Source organism: Phyllostomus hastatus, unplaced genomic scaffold (assembly GCF_019186645.2).
Source record: "Phyllostomus hastatus isolate PE091 unplaced genomic scaffold, TTU_PhHast_1.1 phas_scaffold_55, whole genome shotgun sequence".
In the NCBI taxonomy this organism is placed as follows: Eukaryota; Metazoa; Chordata; class Mammalia; order Chiroptera; family Phyllostomidae; genus Phyllostomus; species Phyllostomus hastatus.
In genome coordinates this window covers 5593837-5613919 of record NW_025334035.1, presented here as the reverse complement: position 1 = coordinate 5613919, position 20083 = coordinate 5593837, and the positions used below count along the sequence as shown (strand labels likewise).

The window sequence follows — 20083 nt, the reverse complement described above, 5'->3', positions numbered from 1 at the left end:
ATCTCTTTAAAAGCTGGGATAGCAAATGATTATGTGATTAAGAAAGCTCAGACATGTTCCCAGGAACACAGTGCTGTATTGTAAAGCTTCCTGGGGCTATTTGCTGGAAGGTATCTAAGGTTAGTTAGAACCATCTGTTCCATTATCAGACGTGACATAGGCAGGTGCATGGGCTTTCAAACTCATAGTTGAGTAGAAAGAGCCCCTGTGACTTTCTAGGGCACTGGGAGAGCAGCATTCGCTCTGTAAAGTCATCCTTTGATTGTAGGCTTTTAATTTTGGATAAGTATCAAAGTCTTTTTCACTGGACTTTTAACCAGAATTGTTACGAATTCTACAAATATAGACAATCAATTTCTAGGTCTTTTCATGACTTGTAATGCTGGCCAAGGCTGAAATCTAAGATCTAGTTATTAGATTAGGAAAAAATTATATGTCTATATAGTTTTATAGATCAAAGAACACACTTCTCTTGTACATGGCAACAGGGCTGCCCAAATGCTGGGATCAGTGTGGTTACAAATCACAAAGCCACTGGCCCTGTGCTTTGAAGATGTGAAAAGGTGTAGTTTTTATCCCTAACTGAGGATACCTAGGATTACCTTTGCCTTGAATATAAACCAGAGATGAGGGCTTAGAGAACTCGCCAACGCACCTAGTGAGTTTAGATGTGACCTTAGGTAATCGCAGATTTTTTCTTTTTCCCATAGACTCTTTCTTAACCAAAGTCTGTGCTGCCAGTGAAGGGAAGAAATCGCTAGGAAATAGCAAAGTGGAGCAGACTTTGATGGTCTCTACTCACCAGACTGAATTTGTCCTTCACAGGCCCAGCATCTGCCAGCAGTTTAGTCCTAGGGTTCATTTTTAGAATATCTCCAGTTGTGGTGCCAAGGTAGAAAAAGCTGTCATCATTGGCCATCTGGGGGTCAGAGAGAAAGAGGAACCTGAAGACCTGGGTTTCTCCAGTGAGGCCCATGAACCTCACTCAGGGATGGAATGAGCTTCCTCTGAAACACCAGGAAGACTTACACAGGTGGATGTGGCCACTTCTGTTTTCTCAGACCTAAATGTGGGTAAGAAAAGCTCAAGGCCAGGCTCAGAGCTGGAGGAAATATTAGACTCCATTTAGCCTGAGTATTTCACTTGAAGTTCATTTCTGTCTGATGTCAGTGTGCAGGCCCTGCTGGCTCCAACCACTGAGACTCCTCCTAAGGGCTCCTTGGAGACAGTTGTACTCCTCCAAAGAGAATATGCATTTGCTTTATCTCATATTTTCTTTTTTTATATTTTAACTATATTTCATTGATTATACTATTACAGTTGTCCCATTTTTTCTCCCCTTTATTCCTTGCACCCTCCAACCTCCCTCCACCAGCATTGGTGCCCCCTTAGCTCCTGCCCATGGGTTCTACATATATAAGTTCTTTGGCTTCTCCATTTCCCATACTATTCTGAACCTCCTCCTGCCTATTTTGTACCTATCATTTAGTTTATTATTCTCTGTAACTTTTTCCTCATTCCCTCCTCCCACTCCCTCCTGATAACCCTCCTGATAACCCTCCATTTCTGTGATTCTGTTCCTGTTTAGTTGCTTGTGTTGTTTGTTTTTGTTTTCTTTTAGTTTTTGTTTTTGATAATTGAGAGTTTCTTATCATTTTACTGTTCATAATTTTGATCTTCTTTTCTTAGATAAGTCCCTTTAACATTTCATAAAATGAGGGCTTGGTGATGATGAACTCCTTTAACTTGACCTTATCTGAGAAGCACTTTATCTGCCCTTCCATTCTAAATGAAAGTTTTGCTGGATAGAGTATTCTTGGATGTAGGTCCTTGCCTTTCATGATTTGGAATACTTCTTTCCAGCCCCTTCTGGCCTGTAAGGTTTCTTTTGAGAAATCAGCTGACAGTTTGATGGGCACTCCTTTGTAGGTAACTCTCTCATTTTGTCTTGCTGCTTTTAAGATTCTCTCCTTATCTTTAATCTTGGTTAATGCAATTATGATGTGCCTTGGTGTGTTCTTCCTTGGGTTCACCTTCTTTGGGACTCTCTGAGCTTCCTGGTCTTCCTGGAAGTCTATTTCCCTTGCCAGAATGGGAGTTCTCCTTTATTATTTGTTCAAATAAGTTTTCCACTTGCTGCTCTTCCTCTTCTCCTTCTGGTACCTCTATAATTCGGATGTTGGAATGTTTAAAGATGTCCTGGAGGTTCCTACACCTCTTCTCATTTTTTTGAATTCTTGTTTCTTCATTCTTTTCTGTTTGGTTGTTTCTTTCTTCCTTCTGGTCCACTCCATTGATGTGAGACCCAGTTTCCTTCCATCACTATTGGTTCTCTGTACATTTTCCTTTATTTCACTTAGTGTAGCCTTCATTTTTTTCATCTAATTTGCTACCAAATTCAACCAATTCTGTGAACATCCTGATCACCAGTGCTTTGAACTGTGCATCTGATAGGTTGGCTATCTCTTTGTTGCTTAGTTGTATTTTTTCCAGAACTTTGATCTGTTCTTTCATTTGGGCCATTTTTTTTTTGTCTTGATGTGCCCCTTATGTAGTGTGGGGCAGAGCCTTAAGTGTTCACTAGGGCGGGTCAACCCAGTCTCTGGGTTGTGACGCTGTATGTGGGGGCAGGGTCTGAGAGGGAACAATGGTGCTTGCTCCACTCTCTGCCGGATTTCAGTCACTTCCACTGCTTCCCACAAGCAAATTGGGCCTTTCTGGTGCTGAATCCCATGTGGGTGTGTTTGTGTAGGTTCTAGGATTCTGTGGGTCTCTCCAACGAACTCTCCTATGAGGCTGGGAGTCTCTCCTGGCACCTCAACCCCCACAGGTGTTTTCAGCTGGTGTTTTGAGGCTTTATTTCCCTGAGCTGGGACCCAGCGTTTTGCAGTCTGTCTGGCTCCCCAGTTTCTCCCAGTTTATCTGCATGCGGATGTGGGACTGCCTGGTCCTCCAGCAGCCTTGTGTGCTGAGCCCCTCCACAACCCACCACCTTGCTGGGTCTGTCCGCTGCCACCTTGAGCGTCCAGGGTCTACCATCCACCGCCTGTGCACCTGGGTCCGCCAGCTGCTGCCTTGTGTGCCTGGGATCCACCAGCCACTGCTTTTTTTTTTTTTTGCTGCAACCCCTCTCCACCCGGCTGCCTAACTCTGCCCCCGGTCTGGATGAATGTGTCTACTTTAACTCCTTCGTTATCAGACTTCCATACAGTTCGGTTTTCTATCAGTTCTGGTTGTTTTTTGTTTTTAAATTGTTGTTGTCCTTATTTTGGTTGTGCGAGGAGGCACAGTGTGTCTACCTACGCCTCCATCTTGGCCAAAGTCTGCCCTACTCTATCTCATATTTTCCAAAGCCTATTTCATGAAATGACTTTGCATTAGACAAGAGGCACAAGTCGAAGGAGGTGGGGTTATATGTCTACATATGTGAATCCACAATGAAAACATATGAATAACTTCTCTTTATGGAAAGATTGCATTTCAACAATGAATTTCATTGTGAGAAACTTTATTTCTAGTGGCAGAAATAACATGAGCAGCATAGGGAGGTGCCTTTTCCTATCCTGCTTCCCTCCAGGTGGCAGCCCAGGTCCCAGTAACATGGGGCCTACCCAGAGTTGCATCTAGCTGCTCTCTGACTTCTAAAGGGAGCTCCAGGAGGAAGACCCTCACCTGTGCCTCCTCAATCGACATCTCTTAAGTCCAGACCTCACCTACCCACCCCAAGTCCAATGTACATATATAAACAACACACACATCTTGGTCAGCACTGTTAACAGGAACCTGTACTAACAGTTACTTAAAATAACACAAAGTAATACTTGCCGTAATACTCATGACTATTCTTTTCATCTGTCCTGTTTGGCACTCAGTGGGCCAGATTTTTCTGTTAGGGAGATCCAGTTCCCATACTCGGATTGTCCCACTGTAGAAAAGAAATTCACAATCAAATGAGGACCCACTCACCAACCACTTCATGTCTTCTCTGTTGTCTGTATTTCTTGAAGCTGAAGAGAAGAGAACTAGATATATTTGAGGTTTTGTAATAGCTCCACCTAATATCTTCCATTTGATCCTCACAACCACTCTGCAGGGGAGGTTTTACGATTCCCCAACTCTCCAAATGAGAAAAGGCAGAGCCCGCAGACACCAGACCAAGATCCTGGCTCTCTCACTGGGAAGCACACACTCTACCCACGAGAGTGAAAATAGAGAAACGTACAAATAAACCAGGAGACAAATGAAGAGCAAACCAGAGTTCATTAGATATGTATTCTTTCAATGTATTGATTTGTGAGGAAATTTTTTAAAGGGAAGGACTATATTATGGAAAGTCTTGTCCTCAAAGAAGGAGAAATGAGACTAAGCAATGAAAACTCCAACAAAATCAGCACCTATTGTGAACACACAATACAGTGTACAGATGTATGTTGAATTGTGTACCTGAAACCTGTATTCATCTCGTCACCCCAATAAATTCAATAAAAAGGAAAAATCAACACCTAATGCACTATTTGGCATAATAGTGATATTTAATTATTGTATGTTGAGTTACTGAGTTAATAATTGTATAAATATATCATGATTAACATCACAAATATTTTAGCTAATAGCCTAAGACAGAAAATATTAAAAAATATTGATCAAGTTCAGTTTTTCTTTTTCCTTTAGCCCCCAGAGTAATGTACATAGTTAAGTGTTCAATGAGTGTTTTGAATGTGCTTTCTAAACTAAAAAGCAATTTGCTTCTCCACAGCCTTTCTGGTAGCTGTCATTTGGAATTTGCAGGATGTCTCCTGGGGACAATATCATGGAGCACCTGAAATTGGGACCATCATGGAGAACCACAGTGTTCGGGTGCCATACTGGAAATCTCACTTAAGAGTACCTTTTTTTCAGTTATCAGTGTCACATGAATTTAAAGCAGACCTAGAACAGAGATTGTCTTAAAAAATTTGTTTTGGCTTCAATTCAAATTTTGGGTCCTGGAGAAATGTCCTTGGATGTCGGACAGGTTGGTGCCTGCTGCTGAGGCAGCTGCAGAGAGGCAGAGAGACCGCCTAACACAAATACTTCATCAAACAACTCTGCAAACCTGGAAGGAGCTGAGGAGCTTCATGGGAGCCAGTGGCCTCTGAGACAGGGGAGGACAGGAGCAGTGGCTCTAGGATCAGAGTGTGGCCCAATAAGACTTGCTCCTTAGGGGCTGGTTTTCTCACCAGCCAGTTAGTGTCCTGGCCTCTGAACATATCCTTCCCATAATCATCCAGGGGATAAATGCGTGCTGCAAGCTCAAGGTGTGGGCAGGAAACAGGACAGATGCAGGGCGGCACACACGCTTGACCCTGGCCGGGCCTGTAACGACAATGTGCGCCTCTCACAGACGGGAAACCGCAGATGGGCTGAGAAGGAGAGTTCCGGCCCACACACACTTCAAGCCCACATTCACAGATTTTTGACCTTTGGACTAATATATGACATAAAATGGGATGATTTTACATAGGTTGAATCTTCACCTCAGACACCAAACAGGCCTCTGATTGGGGCGAATCTTTAAGTTAATTTTTCCTGTTAGCAGACACTGGCCTCTGTTCAGACCTTAAGCTTGGTCCTCTGCTGGAAATGATCTCATATGGCTAATAGTCAAATGCTTGAAACTTCCTGGAACAGTTCATTCTCAAACTATTATTTTAACAAACCTAAATCAAGAGCAGGTGGTAAAAAAAAAAACAAGTGAATCTGTGCAATTGTAAAAAATACTCCGGGAGCCTGCATGGTAGGTAACATGCTGTCAGTAACAAACAGACCAGAACCTAAAATGAGTTTAGCAGATAAGCAGAACATTTTCAGTAGGAAGCACAGAATTTTCAAATAACCATATTTAAAAGACTACAAGATACATTTTCAGGATTGAAAACATTCCCCCAAATTGGAATGACCCTGTTATCTGCATAAGCAAATGCAGTGGGTTATGGATTCTGAAACCCCGACCGCAGACACATACTTCCCAGCAGTGACGAACATCTCATCGTGGCAGCTGGAGAAGATCACCGTCGTGGCGTTCCCCACGTTGAGGCCGGCCGCAGGGCTGCCGCAGATGGCGTCCCTCTTGGCTATGCTCCACACCACCACACTGCCGGAGAGAGAGGGGCCAGACAGTCAGGGGAAGACAGGCTTTTAAAAGAAGAAACAGTTCTTTTGGTAGTTTTAGGAAGAAAGAAAGAACACAGGTTACTTACAAGGGAACAAAAAATGACATTGACGTCACCTCAGTCACACTGGACATGACAAGACAAATGAGTGACACAGAAATTTTTGACAGAAAATGATTATGAGGCTAGAAAACAGTGAGTACATCAATCAAGGTGACGCTAAAATAAAGACATTTTCAGACACTCAAGGTATAAAAGCTTACTACCCATTTATATCATGTAAAAAAATTTCCCTGGAACAGTATTCCAGAAAAAGAAAAAGCAATAAAGACAACAACCTAATGCGGTATTCTCAGACTTGAACATGAATCAGAATCACTCGTAGGGCTTGTTAAAACAGAGGCCTCTGGGACCACCCTGGAGCTTCTCATTCAGAAGGCCCAAGTGGGGCCTGAGAATTTGCTTTTCTCAAAAGTCCCAGGTGATGCTGATGCCACTGGTCTTGGGGCCCCACCTTGAGCAGCATGGCTTTAGGTTCCATTTCCTTCTTCCTAGGTATAACCATACAACTCAGTCCTAAATTTCTTAGTGTTGGATAATAATACTAAAAATGCTAGGGAGAGGGTATTATGTTAAACATAATATCAAAGTATTAAAGAAATAGAATACAAATGTTGCAAAACTTGTTAATGTAAAATTATGCCTATTTATATTTTCCAAATTTTCTACACATAGAATGTGTTATCACAGGTAATCTAAAATCAAGGTATAATCAAGCTCCCCAAGAATGGGGAGGCAAGAGATAGAAGAGCCATACATTTTTTCCTTAGTAAGAAATGTATAGATACCATCTAAGGTAGAAAAGTCGAGAGACATATATACTTGAAAATGTACATTGATAACTAGGTGAATGAAAAAAAACCCTCTTAAAACCAAGTACCTTATACCCAAGAAAAATGAAAACATGCATTCATACAAAACCCTATATGTGAATGTTCATAGCAGCATTATTGATAATAGCCTAAGAGTAGAAAAGACCCCAAAACCCATCAACTGATGAATGGATAAAGAAAAAGTGGTATATCCATACAATGGAACATTATTTGACAACAAAAGACAATGAAATACTGATACATCTATAACATGGATGAACCTTGGAAACATTGTGCTTAATAAATCAACCTTTAGCTGGCGTAGCTCAGTGGACTGAGCGTGGGCTGCAAACCAAAGTATCACAGGTTCGATTCCCAGCCAGGGCACATGCCTGGGTTGCAGGCCACGGTGCCCAGCAACTGCACATTGATGTTTCTCTCTCTCTCTCTCTCCCTTCCCTCTCTAAAAATAAATATAAAATAAATCTTAAAAAAAAAGAAATCAATCAAAAAGACCACTTACTGTATGACTCCATGCAGTCTAAACATCCAGAGCAGGCAAACATATAGAGACAGGAAGTAGATTTGGGGTTGCGTGGGGCTGGGAGGGTGCTGGTGGATCAGGAATGAGGGGTGACTGCTAATGGGCATGGGGTTTCTTTTGGGGTGTTGACAATGTTCTAAAATTAATGCTGGTGATGGCTACAAAACATAGCCAGTAAAAAATTTCCTTGGAAGTATTCTAGCAAAAAAAAACACAACAAAATCTCACTCAACTAACCACTATATTAAAATCACTCAACTGTATTTCTTAAGTGGATAGACATTATTGTATGTGACATATATCTCCAGAGTGCTGTAAAAAAAGAATCCAAATGCCTCTGGTGAGGAAAGCTTTTCATGGTGGAGGGAGTATGGATTTTGAACCCATCTGCAAAGTAGGGCGACACACTTTCTTTATAAACCATGGACAGGTATAGCTTTAATTGTTCAAAAACAAGTTTAGAATTTGAAAGTAAGTAAAAGTCACTTACACAGAAAGAGAATTAGCTGGATAAATTCCAGCACATCTGTACAAGGAATACTATGCAGTCACTGCAAAGAATGAGGTACATACATGTCCACCTGTACACACAGAACATATCCTTGATATGAAGTCAATCAAAAAGCTGCATTACAACAGTGATATATGGTAACAATAATGCAAACAAGGTTCATAAATAGTTTGTAAAATATTCTGAAAATGCACGCACACTCAAACTGTCAGATGCCGACTACAGTTCCCGGTGTCCCTTCTGTTCCTCCTCCCCATGCAGAAGCCTGATGATGTGGGTAGGACGGTCCCTCCCACAGGTCCAGGGCTGATCCCTGGTTATCCAGAAGCAGCCCTCAAAACCCTGTCTTCCTTGTCACCATGGGTTTTCAGAGATAGGCATTTTCTTGTCCAACAAGGTTTGTTTTTCTTTCTTTAGGAAAGAAACTTTCTTCAGAATGTTTTTCTCAGCATCCCCCAATTTTCTGCAAGTACATTTTAGAAAGCCTGAAATCAAACTTAAAATTACAGAGATAAACAGTTTTGCAGATTAACCTTGATTAAGGGGCTGTTATTTTTCCTCCCCAAGGCCTAGTCTTGGCGTCTTTCTGGCAGAAACATGGTGGAAGTGCAAGTGGCCTGATGGCCAAGCTCCAGGAACCTCTGGAGTGGGACCCAGGCGTCAGGAGTTTTAAACCTTCCTCAGGTGATTCCACTGTGCACCCAAAGTTGAGAATGAATGCTTTAAGTTAAGCTAAGAATATTAATAGATGACTTGTGAGTACATTTCTTATCAAAAACAGCCAAATGGGGATGGCCCAGGGAAGATGAGACCACTCAACATAGGAAGGGCACAACTATTAAAGGAGAAAATCTCATACAAATTCTGTGGACTTGTATCCATCAAGAACTATCAACATACATGTATAACTATACATAAACATGAATTTCATTGGTAATAAACCTATGGACCTCAAACAGGAAAGTACCTGTAAAGGTGAACCAAAGCACTGAACCCTACACAAACCTCAGGTGTTATTATTTTTCTTCTATAGACTATTTGCGTAGGCATATGGACTGTGTTGATTGTTCCTCTTGATATAATGTTTTTAAATACTTCCTCACCATCCCCCCACCCCGGTTTCATTTGTGTGTATTCTCTGCCCACTATGAGTTCCATAAGAGCAAAGATCATGTCTTGGTGAGGCAAGTTAAAAAGGCCACCTCTGGAGTCACACCACCAGAGTTTGTCTCCCAGCTCTGCTGCTCACCAGCTGGTAGCTTTGGTTGATCATTTAGTTCCTCCAGGTAGCAACAGCTCTCACCTGATGGAGTTGTTGTGAGGCTTAAATGAGATAATGCAGTTGAAGTGCAGCACCCGCCTGTTACATTGTAAGTACTCACAAAAGTTAGCTGTTGCCTTTCATGCGGCTTCTGATGATGATGATGATGATGATGACGATGTCCCTTTTTTTTTTGCAGCAATGGTTATAGAATTTAGATGCCCATTAGAATTACGTGGGAAGCTTTTGTTACTCTTAAAGCCCAGGCCAATCAAATCAGACTGTCTGAACGTGGAGCCAGGCATTAGTAATTTTCTAAAGCTCCCCAGTGGATTTCAATGCACAGCCAGGGTTGAGGACCAAGGTCCTATGAAATTTTCCTCATGGGTTTTCTCTCTCTCACACACACACACACACACACACACACACACACACACACTCAAAATGTAGATGAGCCAACAGGGAATGTTAGAGGGGAGAGGGTACTTGGCGTGGCTAGAAATACACCGCTGGACAGTAAGTAAACACGTTTAGTTCCCTACCTTCCATCATCTGGGCCTCCTAATGATACCAAGTACAAATCATTCGGTGAAAAGGCCAGGTCTTCAATTTTGCCCTTGTGAAGAGACAGCCGAGCAATGAGCTCCCTTTTCTTATAATCCCACAGAATGATATCTGCCTGGGGGAAAGATGACACAGATCAGAGACAGACTTTAAAGGACTGAGGAGAGGGCTATGCCTTCCAGTGAAAAAGGATCCAGAAAGTCACTTTTCTAGAAATTACAATAGGTCCTACAAATGTGACAGCAACAAACTGGAAACAGTTTTAAACAGTGGCTTTTGTTCCTGAGCATTATCAGTCACCAGCAACAACATCTGGTATAAAAACTCGGACTCCTTCACTCTCAGTCTGATAGACTGAAAGCGAGGTCAAAGAGAAGTCCAGAGGCAGAACAGGAAGGGTGAAAACACGCGTCAGCACTAAGCTGGAGTGGGGCGGTTTTGCTAGGCAGGCACTTCTAAATCAGTTCACAATGAGTTACTTTCCGTTTATTCACCTTGAAGCCCATGAATGTGACTTGTCCCGAGGCAATGTAAACTCCACTCTGGGAGATGGCCACGCAGGAGACGTTGTTGCCATGACCTTGCAGGAAAGACTGTTCCTTAGTATTTATTGCCTGAATGAGCACTGTGCAACCCAGAGGGTAAATCAAATGCTCTTGGTCAGGATGGCATTTCAGACCAGCGGGCACATGTCCTAAAAGAGACAGATTAAAAATAATAGTAAGGTGCAAAAGTGGCTGGTAATTTTTTCAAAATTGCATATAAAGGAGAACAATTGTGAAATATGCCTTAGTTCAACTAAAATAAGTGGGGGGTGACAGGTAATTTTGTTCTACTGACAAGATCAGTCTAGTACCATATATGACTTCTCCAACTTGAATGGACATGAAATCCCTGGAAAGTCTGGTTGAAATGTAGGTTCTGATTTTTAGGTCTGGGGTAGAGCAGAGATTCTGCATTTCTAACGAGTCCCCAAGAGCTGCTGGTGCTGCAGCTGGCCCTGGAACCTCACTTTGAACAGCAAGACCTGCACAGGAAGACTGCAGGAAGCTCAAGCAGCAAGCCTGCCCTGGTGAGTGTGGCCTGTGGGTGTGTAGGCTCCTGTGGGTGCGTTGGCATAGGGAAAATAGGAAATCACTACCCTGGCTGCAAGTATGGTAAAGATAAAATTTTGGTTTCAGTTCTAAGTCTCCACTAGGCACACTGACAAAGCCCAGGACCTCTCACAGAGAGATGCCACCTTCTAAATATTTGCCAAGAACCATGTCGACACTGACACACCTTTGTAATATGCTTTGATGTGAAACGGACACAAGTCCTTCCTTATCACTCATCTTTAGTCAAGACTCTTCAGCTGTGCTTCATATTTATTTTATAATATAAACTTTAATTTCAGCTTGACTTGTTAAAATTCATTGTTAGTGGGATATATTAAATGTGTAGATTAATTTAAGGAAAGATAATTTTATAATGATACATTATGATGTCTCCTTTCTAAAAACAGGGTATGTTTTTCCATTAGATCTCCTTTTATGTCTCCCTTGTCCAGTAGCATTTCCAATTTTTCTTCGGAAAGATCTCACATTAAGTTTATTCCTGGATATTTAAACATCTTTGTTACTGCTATTTCCCGCCCTCCCAAAAGAGTCATAAATATTTATTAATATAGCCTTCTGGTCTTATTCATCTTTTATATTTAACTCCCTCTGCAATTTATTTTGGTGCATAGTGTGATCCCAGTAGCTCAATAGATTTTCTTTTTGCTCAAATGGTCAAATCTACTTATTCAGCAGATGATTTTTTTCACTTTGTTCCTTTTTTTATGCAGTAAATTCTCGTAATACTAAGTTTTGTGTCTGGGGTGATCTATTCCTACTAAAATACATACTTATTTTTTCTAATGGCAGTCTCCTTATAAATAATCACATGGCCATCCATATGGAAAAAGTAAACTTAGATCCTACTTCACACCATCTGTAAACAATACATTCCAGGTAGCTTAAGGATCTAAATGTGAAAAACAAGACTCAATGTATATACAAGCTGTAGGAAATGGTTTCTTAAACATAACATAAAAAGAGCAAATCCTAACACAAAAGGCCAACATTGGCATCCAGTTATGCTTAAAATTAAAAACTTCTAAGACAAAAGACAAAAACAATAGCTTGATAAAGACAAAATTTTATCTTTACCAAAAAATGAAAAGAAAATGCCAAACCAGGAGATATTTGCTCTGTATATAAATATATTGTATTTATTTTTGCAAGTACAAGTGGATGACATTCAGAATATACAAAGCAAACACAAACTTTCCAACAGAAAAATGAGCAAGGAAAGGATAGAACAGGCAATTTCTGATGGAGAAAATTAAAAAGCCAACAAACATGAAAAGATGTGCAACTTCACAAGTAATCGGGAAATGCAAATTACATCTGAAATGAGATATCATTTGGCTAACATTAAAAAAGACTGACAATACCAAGCATTAGTGACGATGTGGAACAAAGGGAACATTCATGCACTGCTTGTCAGAGGAAAAAAATGGTAAAATTGCTTTGGAAAACAATGTGTCCATATTGAGTATGGTTGCCTAAAACCAAACTAATCCACTTTTGGGTATATAGCCCAGAGAGATACTTGCAATTGCCCTTGTATTCTCAGTGAATAGCATATTACTTGGCATATGGTGATTCTAAATACACGCATATTTGACTAGGAGAGAATATAAATTGTCACAAAACCAATAAGGTAAAAACAGTTAATATGGGCCATTCTAAAAGGCCAAGATAATTAGTAATTAATCACCATGGAAGACATTGGGATATAATTTGCCCTATATTTACTCTCAAAGCTCTACAAAACAGCGTGAATTTGGCTTCAGAGGTCTACGTTTGTGGATCTACCGTGGTCACCAGTGTGACCCTTCACCCAGACTGCAGGCCTCTCACTTCCTTTACCAATGATTTTGGAACAAGCTCTAAAGATGGCCAATATCTCAGATGCACTAAGTGTTCACTTTCTGTCAGAGATGTTTAAATTAAAATGAAGATAAGAGTCAAAAGCCATGTTTTAGAATGCTGTTAAAATCTTAGTCATTGATTGTTCTGTAAGTACAATTTTACAATTTTAAAGCTTTCAGGCATCAAAATGTGCTTTTAAAAAGTTCGCTTTTCTAAAATATAATTAATTGCTTGTTTTCGCCCTTCATAAAAAAGAAAACCAAATATCATTTCTCCCCCTTAATGTCCAAAATAATGGGCAGTCATAAATAAGGATTTGAGCAGAACAACCAGGCCACCTCTGACCAAAGCATCTCTCTTCCACAGCTCCCCCTGGCGTCCTTTTCGACTGCTACAGTGGTCTGAAGTCCTTAAAATTAGAATCCTTCTTTCGCGTTAGAGCACAAAGGTCATCCTCTGAAGCAGTTGCTCAAGCACACGTTTCCTTCCCAACCCTTTCTTATAAATAAATACATCAGCTGGGATGTTGGAAGTTAGTTGGTCTCAGGGGCCATCATGGACTCGGTAGTCCAGTAATAATCGAGAGGCAGGCAGCTTTGCGGGCTGCATGGGGCTTGGAACCAGGGAGGGCTTACCTGTGGCAGAAGGGTTACAACCACCCTTACTCATCCTCAGGACCCGATGAAGAGGCATTTGGTCCCTTTAGGTGCTAGCAATAACCATTCTGCTCACTGAGACAGGGAGCGAGGAAGTGACCCTGAGGCTTCGGTGCAGGAGAAGCTGTAGTGTCCGTTCACTACATCTTCTACCAAACCACCCAGCCCAAACATGCTCATGGCCTCACCATTGAAGCCGATCACAGCCTCAAGCTCCAGTTCGGCCACCTCGGTGTTCGGCGCAATTTGGTTTTCAATCACCGGGAGAGACATCTCTCACTGTGGAGCTCCAGACTTGCAGCGTCTTTGGTCGTTATGGTAACGGACGTGCGCGTGCGCATCAGATACACGCCCGCGCTAAAGCTAGCCTGCGGATTTCAACTTGGTATTCATGCTCTTTTGCAAACAGAAAGAGGGTTTCTTTTTCCTATTTCTGTGGAAATTTAGGGAGCACCAGAGGCACAGAACAAATTATTTCTTCCCCCATGTAATGAGTCTGTGATCTTTTTGATAACTATTTAATCAAATACCTAATGGCATGTAAAAATTAATCAAATACAGGATTTCTTTCGATTGAATGACTTGCCATAAAAATAATATGTAATTAATACATCTTCAGGTCTATTGTTTGAAGCTAGATAAAGAACTTTTAAAGCATTATTGAGATGTAATTTGTATATCATAAAATTCACTTAAAGTGAGTTTTAGTAATTTGTACTGTTGTGCAATGATCAGTAACATTTTTGTTTTAAGCAGGGTAAAATTTTCTGTTAACCGTTACAGGTTTTGGGGCGCTCCCACTTCCAGGGAAAATGCTTAAATTATGTTCAATAATTTTGAACCAGCTGTTCGCGTCTCTTAGCGGAAGCAGATTGTGATCCAACCTACTGTTCCCCAGGGGAGCACTTTTCTTTATCATAGTTTGGGGGACTTGGTGTATGAGTATATTCCCTTTGCTAACTCCTCGTTCCAGTTGCGTTCGGGTCGAGCCGCGGGGTATGAGCCGCGCGGGCCGCCGTAGTCAGCTGCTGAGAGCAGGAAGTGTCCGAGAAGCGGGAGGAGACTGCACTATGGCTCCAGACCCCTGGTGAGTTCGGGGTGTACACGGCCGCGCGCCCCAGGTCTTTGGGGTAGTGGTCGGGTTTTCCGGAAGCAGCCGATCGTTGGGCATGGAAGCGGAAGGCCTTTCGGGACGAGAGGAGGGGCAGCTAGGACCCTTCCCTTGCTGACGGTGACACTGCCGCATCCCGCTGTCCTCAGTGTTTGCAGGGGTAGCCGGGGGGCGGAGACCTGGTGAACCCTTGGGAGCGGAGGGCTAGTGCTGAAATCTGAACAGTCCTCTAACCCCTCTTGGCTGCATCTTGCCAACGGGATTTCCCGCTTGTCCTGGTTGTGGAGCTGACTTCCCTGGACTCCTGTGAAAGTGAAATAGAAGTAACCTTTTTGTGGAATACCTCCCCATCTGGCGAATCCCCTTATTTCACAGGTGGAGAAACCCAGGTTCAGAATCCATGGTCACCAGCCTATTAGTAACCACTTGGCACTAGTATCTACGTCTTGTGGGTCCTTCAAAACACTTACAGGAGTCTGGGAGGGAAATTATGCATTCGTTTATAATGTATTTGACCCTTACCTGAGTCAATATCATGAAGACTTTCTACAGCAACAACTGTTGCAGTAAAATAGCTGTTTAATTTATTCAACAATTAAGTCTCCAAGGACTGAATGATGAAAGACACAAGTTCCACTCCCAATGAACATATTGCTTGAACATATCGGACTTGAGCCTTTTAAAAAATAATTAAAAACATATTATAGTTCTATAAAGTGCTTATTGGAATACATGTCTTATGTTGGCATTTCTAAGGCAGTTTATCATTGCTTAAGTCTGGACATTGGGGAATGGATTGCAAGACAAAAGTTAGCAGTCCCTGAGATCTAAGCCATCTGGGCCAATGGCTTAATTGACTTAACACTAATTTTTCCACCTATTTTTAACAATTTTATACACCCTGATAGAAAATTTAGAAAATACTGAATATTTGCAGAGGAGAAAAATTGACATCTTTAACTCTATCATTTGGAATAATAACCATTATTGATTTTTAAGATGAATCTATTACTTTAATGTATATATGAATGTATATGTTTACAAAACAGAATGTTTCTCCATATTAATATTTACTGACAATACTTTTTTTTCTGATTTTGAGAGTACGTTTATTAACGCTGGGCACAGTGAAACAAGGAAGGACTTAGGACAGAAGAAGCAACAGAAGAGAGACTAGTTTGGGCCGCTTTGGCTCACAGGGAAGTCAGAGAAAAGGGCCTGGAACAGGCTCAGGGGGTTGGCCCTGGACGAGCTGCTACAGCCCATTGCTCCCCTGGTTGCAAGTCTAGTGGGGTCCCTTAGGGTTTAGGAGATGGGTGTCTGTGGGGGAGGAAGAGCACTGACAGCACATTTTTATGGTGCATAATAATGCCAGGAATAACCATATTTTATTTAATTATTCTCTTTTTTGTATGTCTGTAATATTAGGGTATTTTTGTTTTGTTTTTAATTATTATAAAGACTACATCTTTATTCCATCTCTTATTTCCTTGGTATACTTCTGAGAAGTGAAGCTATTGGATCCAAGGGGTGAACATTTTTAAGGCCCTTGATAAGATATTGCTAATTTGCTGTTTCCTGGAAGCTAACTCCCTCACATTACATGTAAGGTAGGATATAAAGTTCAGAAGTAAGGGAGAGGACCCAGGTTATCCATTTAGATTGGTGGAAACTATCACTGGACCCCAAGCCTCTTCTATAGCTAATTTTGAAAAAACATTTATAATTGTTCCTGTTACTATCAAGTCGCTTGATTCAGTGGCTTTCCCATTTGACTGTTGAAAAAAGCAGTGGGGGAACTTGGCTGTGCTACCATGGGTTTACTTTGCTGATCTGGAGGGTAGAGAGGAGTATGGAATGGGACTTTGAAAAACCCATAAAAACAGACTTTACTGTAGCTTTGCCTTCGTGCCGTTGAAAATCATAGGTCAATGACGCTTTGCTCTTGAGTAGTGTTCTAATGTTTAGGACTTAAATGGAATATCACAGCAAGTGGTAAGCTCACTGTTTAATAGTAGTGAGTGATTATTATCTCTGAACTCTGTGCTAATAAAGTTAATTGGCTTCACTGCTGGGGCAACTTATTTGTTGATATACTATTTCAGGAAACATTACAGTTAAATCTTAATAGTTTTATATTCTTGTTGAACTAACTTATTTTTTGAGGCTTTTGATAATACAAAAAAGAGGAATTAGTGAACATTGGACTTTTTCATCTCTTTTTTAAAATATATTTTATTGATTATGCTGTTAGAGTTGTGGCATTTTTTTCTCCCCTTTATTCTCCTCTGCCCTGCACCTCCCTCTTCCACCAATGTTCCCCCACCTTAGTTCAGGTCCATGGGTCGTACATATAGGTTCTTTGCCTTCTCCGTTTATGCTTCTTATTCCCTGTACCTTTTCTGCTATTTCCCCTCATCCTCCCTGCTGATAACTCCCCATGTGATCTCAATTTCTGTGATTCTGTTCCTGTTCTAGTTGTTTGCTTAGTTCATTTTTGTTTTTGTTTTTAGGTTCAGTTGTTGATAGTTGTGAGTTGTCATTTTACTGTTCATAATTTTGATCTTTTTCTTAGATAAGTCCCTTTAACATTTCATATAATAAGGGCTTGATGATGATGAACTTCTTTAACTTGACCTTATCTGAGAAGCACTTTATCTGCCTTCCCATTCTAAATTATAGCTTTGCTGGATAGAGTCATCTTGGATGTAGGTCCTTGCCTTTCATGACTTGGAATACTTCTTTCCAGCCTCTTCTGGCCTGTAAGGTTTCTTTTGAGAAATCAGCTGATAGTCTAATGGGAACTCCTTTGTGGGTAACTGTCTCCTTTCCTCTTGCTGCTTTTAAGATTCTCTCCTTATTTTTAATCTTGGTTAATGTAATTATGATGTACCTTGGTGTGTTCTTCCTTGGGTTCACCTTCTTTGGGACTCTCTGAGCTTCCTGGTCTTCCTGGAAGTCTATTTACTTTCCCAGATTAGGGAAGTTCTTTATTATATTTTTCAAATAAGTTTTCAATTTCCTGCTCTCCCTCTTCTTCCTCTGGCACTCCTGTGATTCGGATGTTGGAACGTTTAAAGTTGTCCTGGAGGTTCCTAAGCCTCTCCTCATTTTTTTTTGAATTCTTGTTTCTTCACTCTGTTCTGGTTGAATGTTTATTTCTTCTGCTCCAAATTGTTGATTTGAGACGCAATTTCCTTTCCTTCACTGTTTGTTCCCCATACATTTTCCTTTATTTCACTTTGCTTAGCATTCACCTCTTTCTCTATTTTGTGACATACTCAACCATTTCTGTGAACATCCTGATTATCAGTGTTTTGAACTGTGCATCCGATAGGTTGGCTATCTCTTTGTTGCTTAGTTCTACTTTTGGAGCTTTGATCTGTTCTTTCATTTGGGCCATATTTCTTTGTCTCGGTGAGCCTGTTAGTAGTAAGGGGCAGAGCCTTAAGTATTCTCCAGGTGGGGCAACCCGTGTTGCTGTGTTGTGACACTGTATGTGGGGGAGGGGTTCTAGGTAACAGTGCTGCTTACTTGTCCTCAGCTGGTTTTCAGTCACTTCCCCTGCTACCCACAAGCAAATCGGACCCTTCTGGTGCTGATTCCTGGGTGGGTAGGTTTGTATATATTCTAGGACCCTGTGGGTCTCTCCAATGGGTTTTCCTGTGAGGCTGGCAGTTTCTCCTGTGGCCACCTCAACCCCCACAGGTTTTAACAATCAAAGGTTTTGAGGCTTTATTTCCCAGAGCTGGAACCCTGGGTTGAGGTCTTGCTCTCCAGTTGCTCCTCCCAGTTTATCCGCATGTAAATGTGGGACTACCTGCTCCTCCAGCCACTGCCTTGCCAGCCTTGCCACAAGGTCTCTCCACCTGGCTGCCTGTCCTGGCCCCTCCTCCCAGTCTGGATGGATGCTGCTTCTTTAACTCCTTGGTTGTCGGACTTCCATACAGTTTGATTTCCTGGCAGATCCGATTATTTTTTGTTTTTAAATTCGTTGTCCTTCTTTTGGTTATGCAAGAAGGCAAACTGTATCTACCTATGCCTCCATCTTGGCTGGAATTCTCTCTGTTTACTTTTTAAAAATTGTATTGTGAAAGGTAAAAAATGTATACTCAGTGGAGTAGTATGATGAGCCCCTTTATATTCATAATCCAGTTTCTGGAATTATCAATATGTTGCTATTTTTCTTTCATCTCTGTTCTTTATGTATTTTTTATAAGTGTATTTTAATGTAAATATTGTGTGTGTGTGTGTGTGTGTGTGTGTGTGTATCAATTTAACTATGCATTCAGTATTTTTGTGCTAGAAGGAGGCCCAGTTCATGGTCTGGAAATTTCTCTCGTTTTCCCTTTTCCAGTTCCTCAGTCTCTGGCACAGCATCACTTAGGCCTGAAAACTAATCATCTACTTTTCCTTCACTCATTAAACCACCAGATTATTCACTAATCTCCTTTGGTTTATTTTTTTTTTCTTTCAAATCTCTCTTATGCTGTCTGTTTCTACTGTAGGCCAATTCTGTATAGCCTTATGCCTTGCAGTAGTAAATACCGGTGATGGGTTATGTAGTTGAATAGCTCGAGAAATCTTCCATTAGTCTCCCTCCACTTTTCTCTCCTTCCCAACAGTTTATGTAAGTGGAGTTCAGATAAATTTTCCTGAACTAGTACTTGAGGCACTTGTATGTTGGATACCGTGATGGGGTTGCCTATTACTGCCAGGCCAGTGATTTCCACACTTTGCTACAGATTGGAACCATATGGGAGCTTTCACAGGCCTTCCTGTCCAGGTCAAACCCCATACCGATTTAATCACAATGCTCCGGGGTGGGGGCCAGGAATCCTGGGTGTGCATGTGTGTTTAAGATTCCCCAGTTATTTCAATGTGTAGCCAAGTTTCAGAACCATAGCTCTTTATGGCTAAAGTGAGAACACGGGGATTGGGGCAAGACCCCCAGGATTTTGCCCTTCAGCATTTCATTTAACCTCATCAAGACCTTGCTTTATGTGTAAAACTGATTAGACTGGTGTTCAAGGCTCTTCAGAAACTAGCTGCTTCTCCTCTTTGTCATTTTATACTTTCCCTTCCTTCCCAGGGCTACCACGCAGCTGAATGTGTCAGGCACTTGTTCCTTTCGTCTTTGCTTGCTCTTCTGCCTTTTGCCACAACTAAAATATGCTCCTCCCTTCTGTCAGAATAAGAGGCTTGCTTTAAGCTGCTACCTCAGCCCAAGGTGTAACCTTTGGCCTAGTCCTGTCAGGTCTGAGTGCCTCCAGGACAGTCATTTCTCTCACTTCAGAACTCCAGAAATACTATTTATACCCCACATTTGGTCGGAGGTGTGTTGTACCATATTATTGATTTTCATATGTATGTTCTAGAACCTCAGAGGCAGGCCTAAGCTCCTCTTTAAAAAATTATATTTTTTATTTTTTAAAAAAACATTGAATTTATT

The 20083-nt window shown here is 41.3% G+C and overlaps 2 protein-coding genes across 3 annotated transcripts in view; one reads left to right on the top strand and one right to left on the bottom strand.

Annotated features, from left to right (window-relative positions):
* Nucleotides 1–13829, bottom strand: part of CFAP52 (cilia and flagella associated protein 52) — a 33716-nt gene extending 19887 nt beyond the window's left edge. The window contains exons 1-6 of the mRNA XM_045824155.1: nt 13709–13829; nt 10399–10598; nt 9883–10019; nt 6005–6133; nt 3826–3925; nt 803–919 (exon numbers count right to left, since the gene is read on the bottom strand). Coding sequence (XP_045680111.1) covers nt 803–919; nt 3826–3925; nt 6005–6133; nt 9883–10019; nt 10399–10598; nt 13709–13793 — 768 coding nt within the window. The 5' untranslated portion in view covers nt 13794–13829. The remainder of the gene's footprint in view (nt 1–802; nt 920–3825; nt 3926–6004; nt 6134–9882; nt 10020–10398; nt 10599–13708) is intronic.
* A 666-nt stretch (nt 13830–14495) lies between these two features.
* STX8 (syntaxin 8) overlaps nt 14496–20083 on the top strand; it is a 243914-nt gene continuing 238326 nt past the window's right edge. The window contains exon 1 of one of the 2 annotated variants that reach the window (XM_045824153.1): nt 14496–14607. In XM_045824153.1, coding sequence (XP_045680109.1) covers nt 14519–14607 — 89 coding nt within the window. In that variant the 5' untranslated portion in view covers nt 14496–14518. The remainder of the gene's footprint in view (nt 14608–20083) is intronic. The other variant, XM_045824154.1, reaches the window with a different exon arrangement.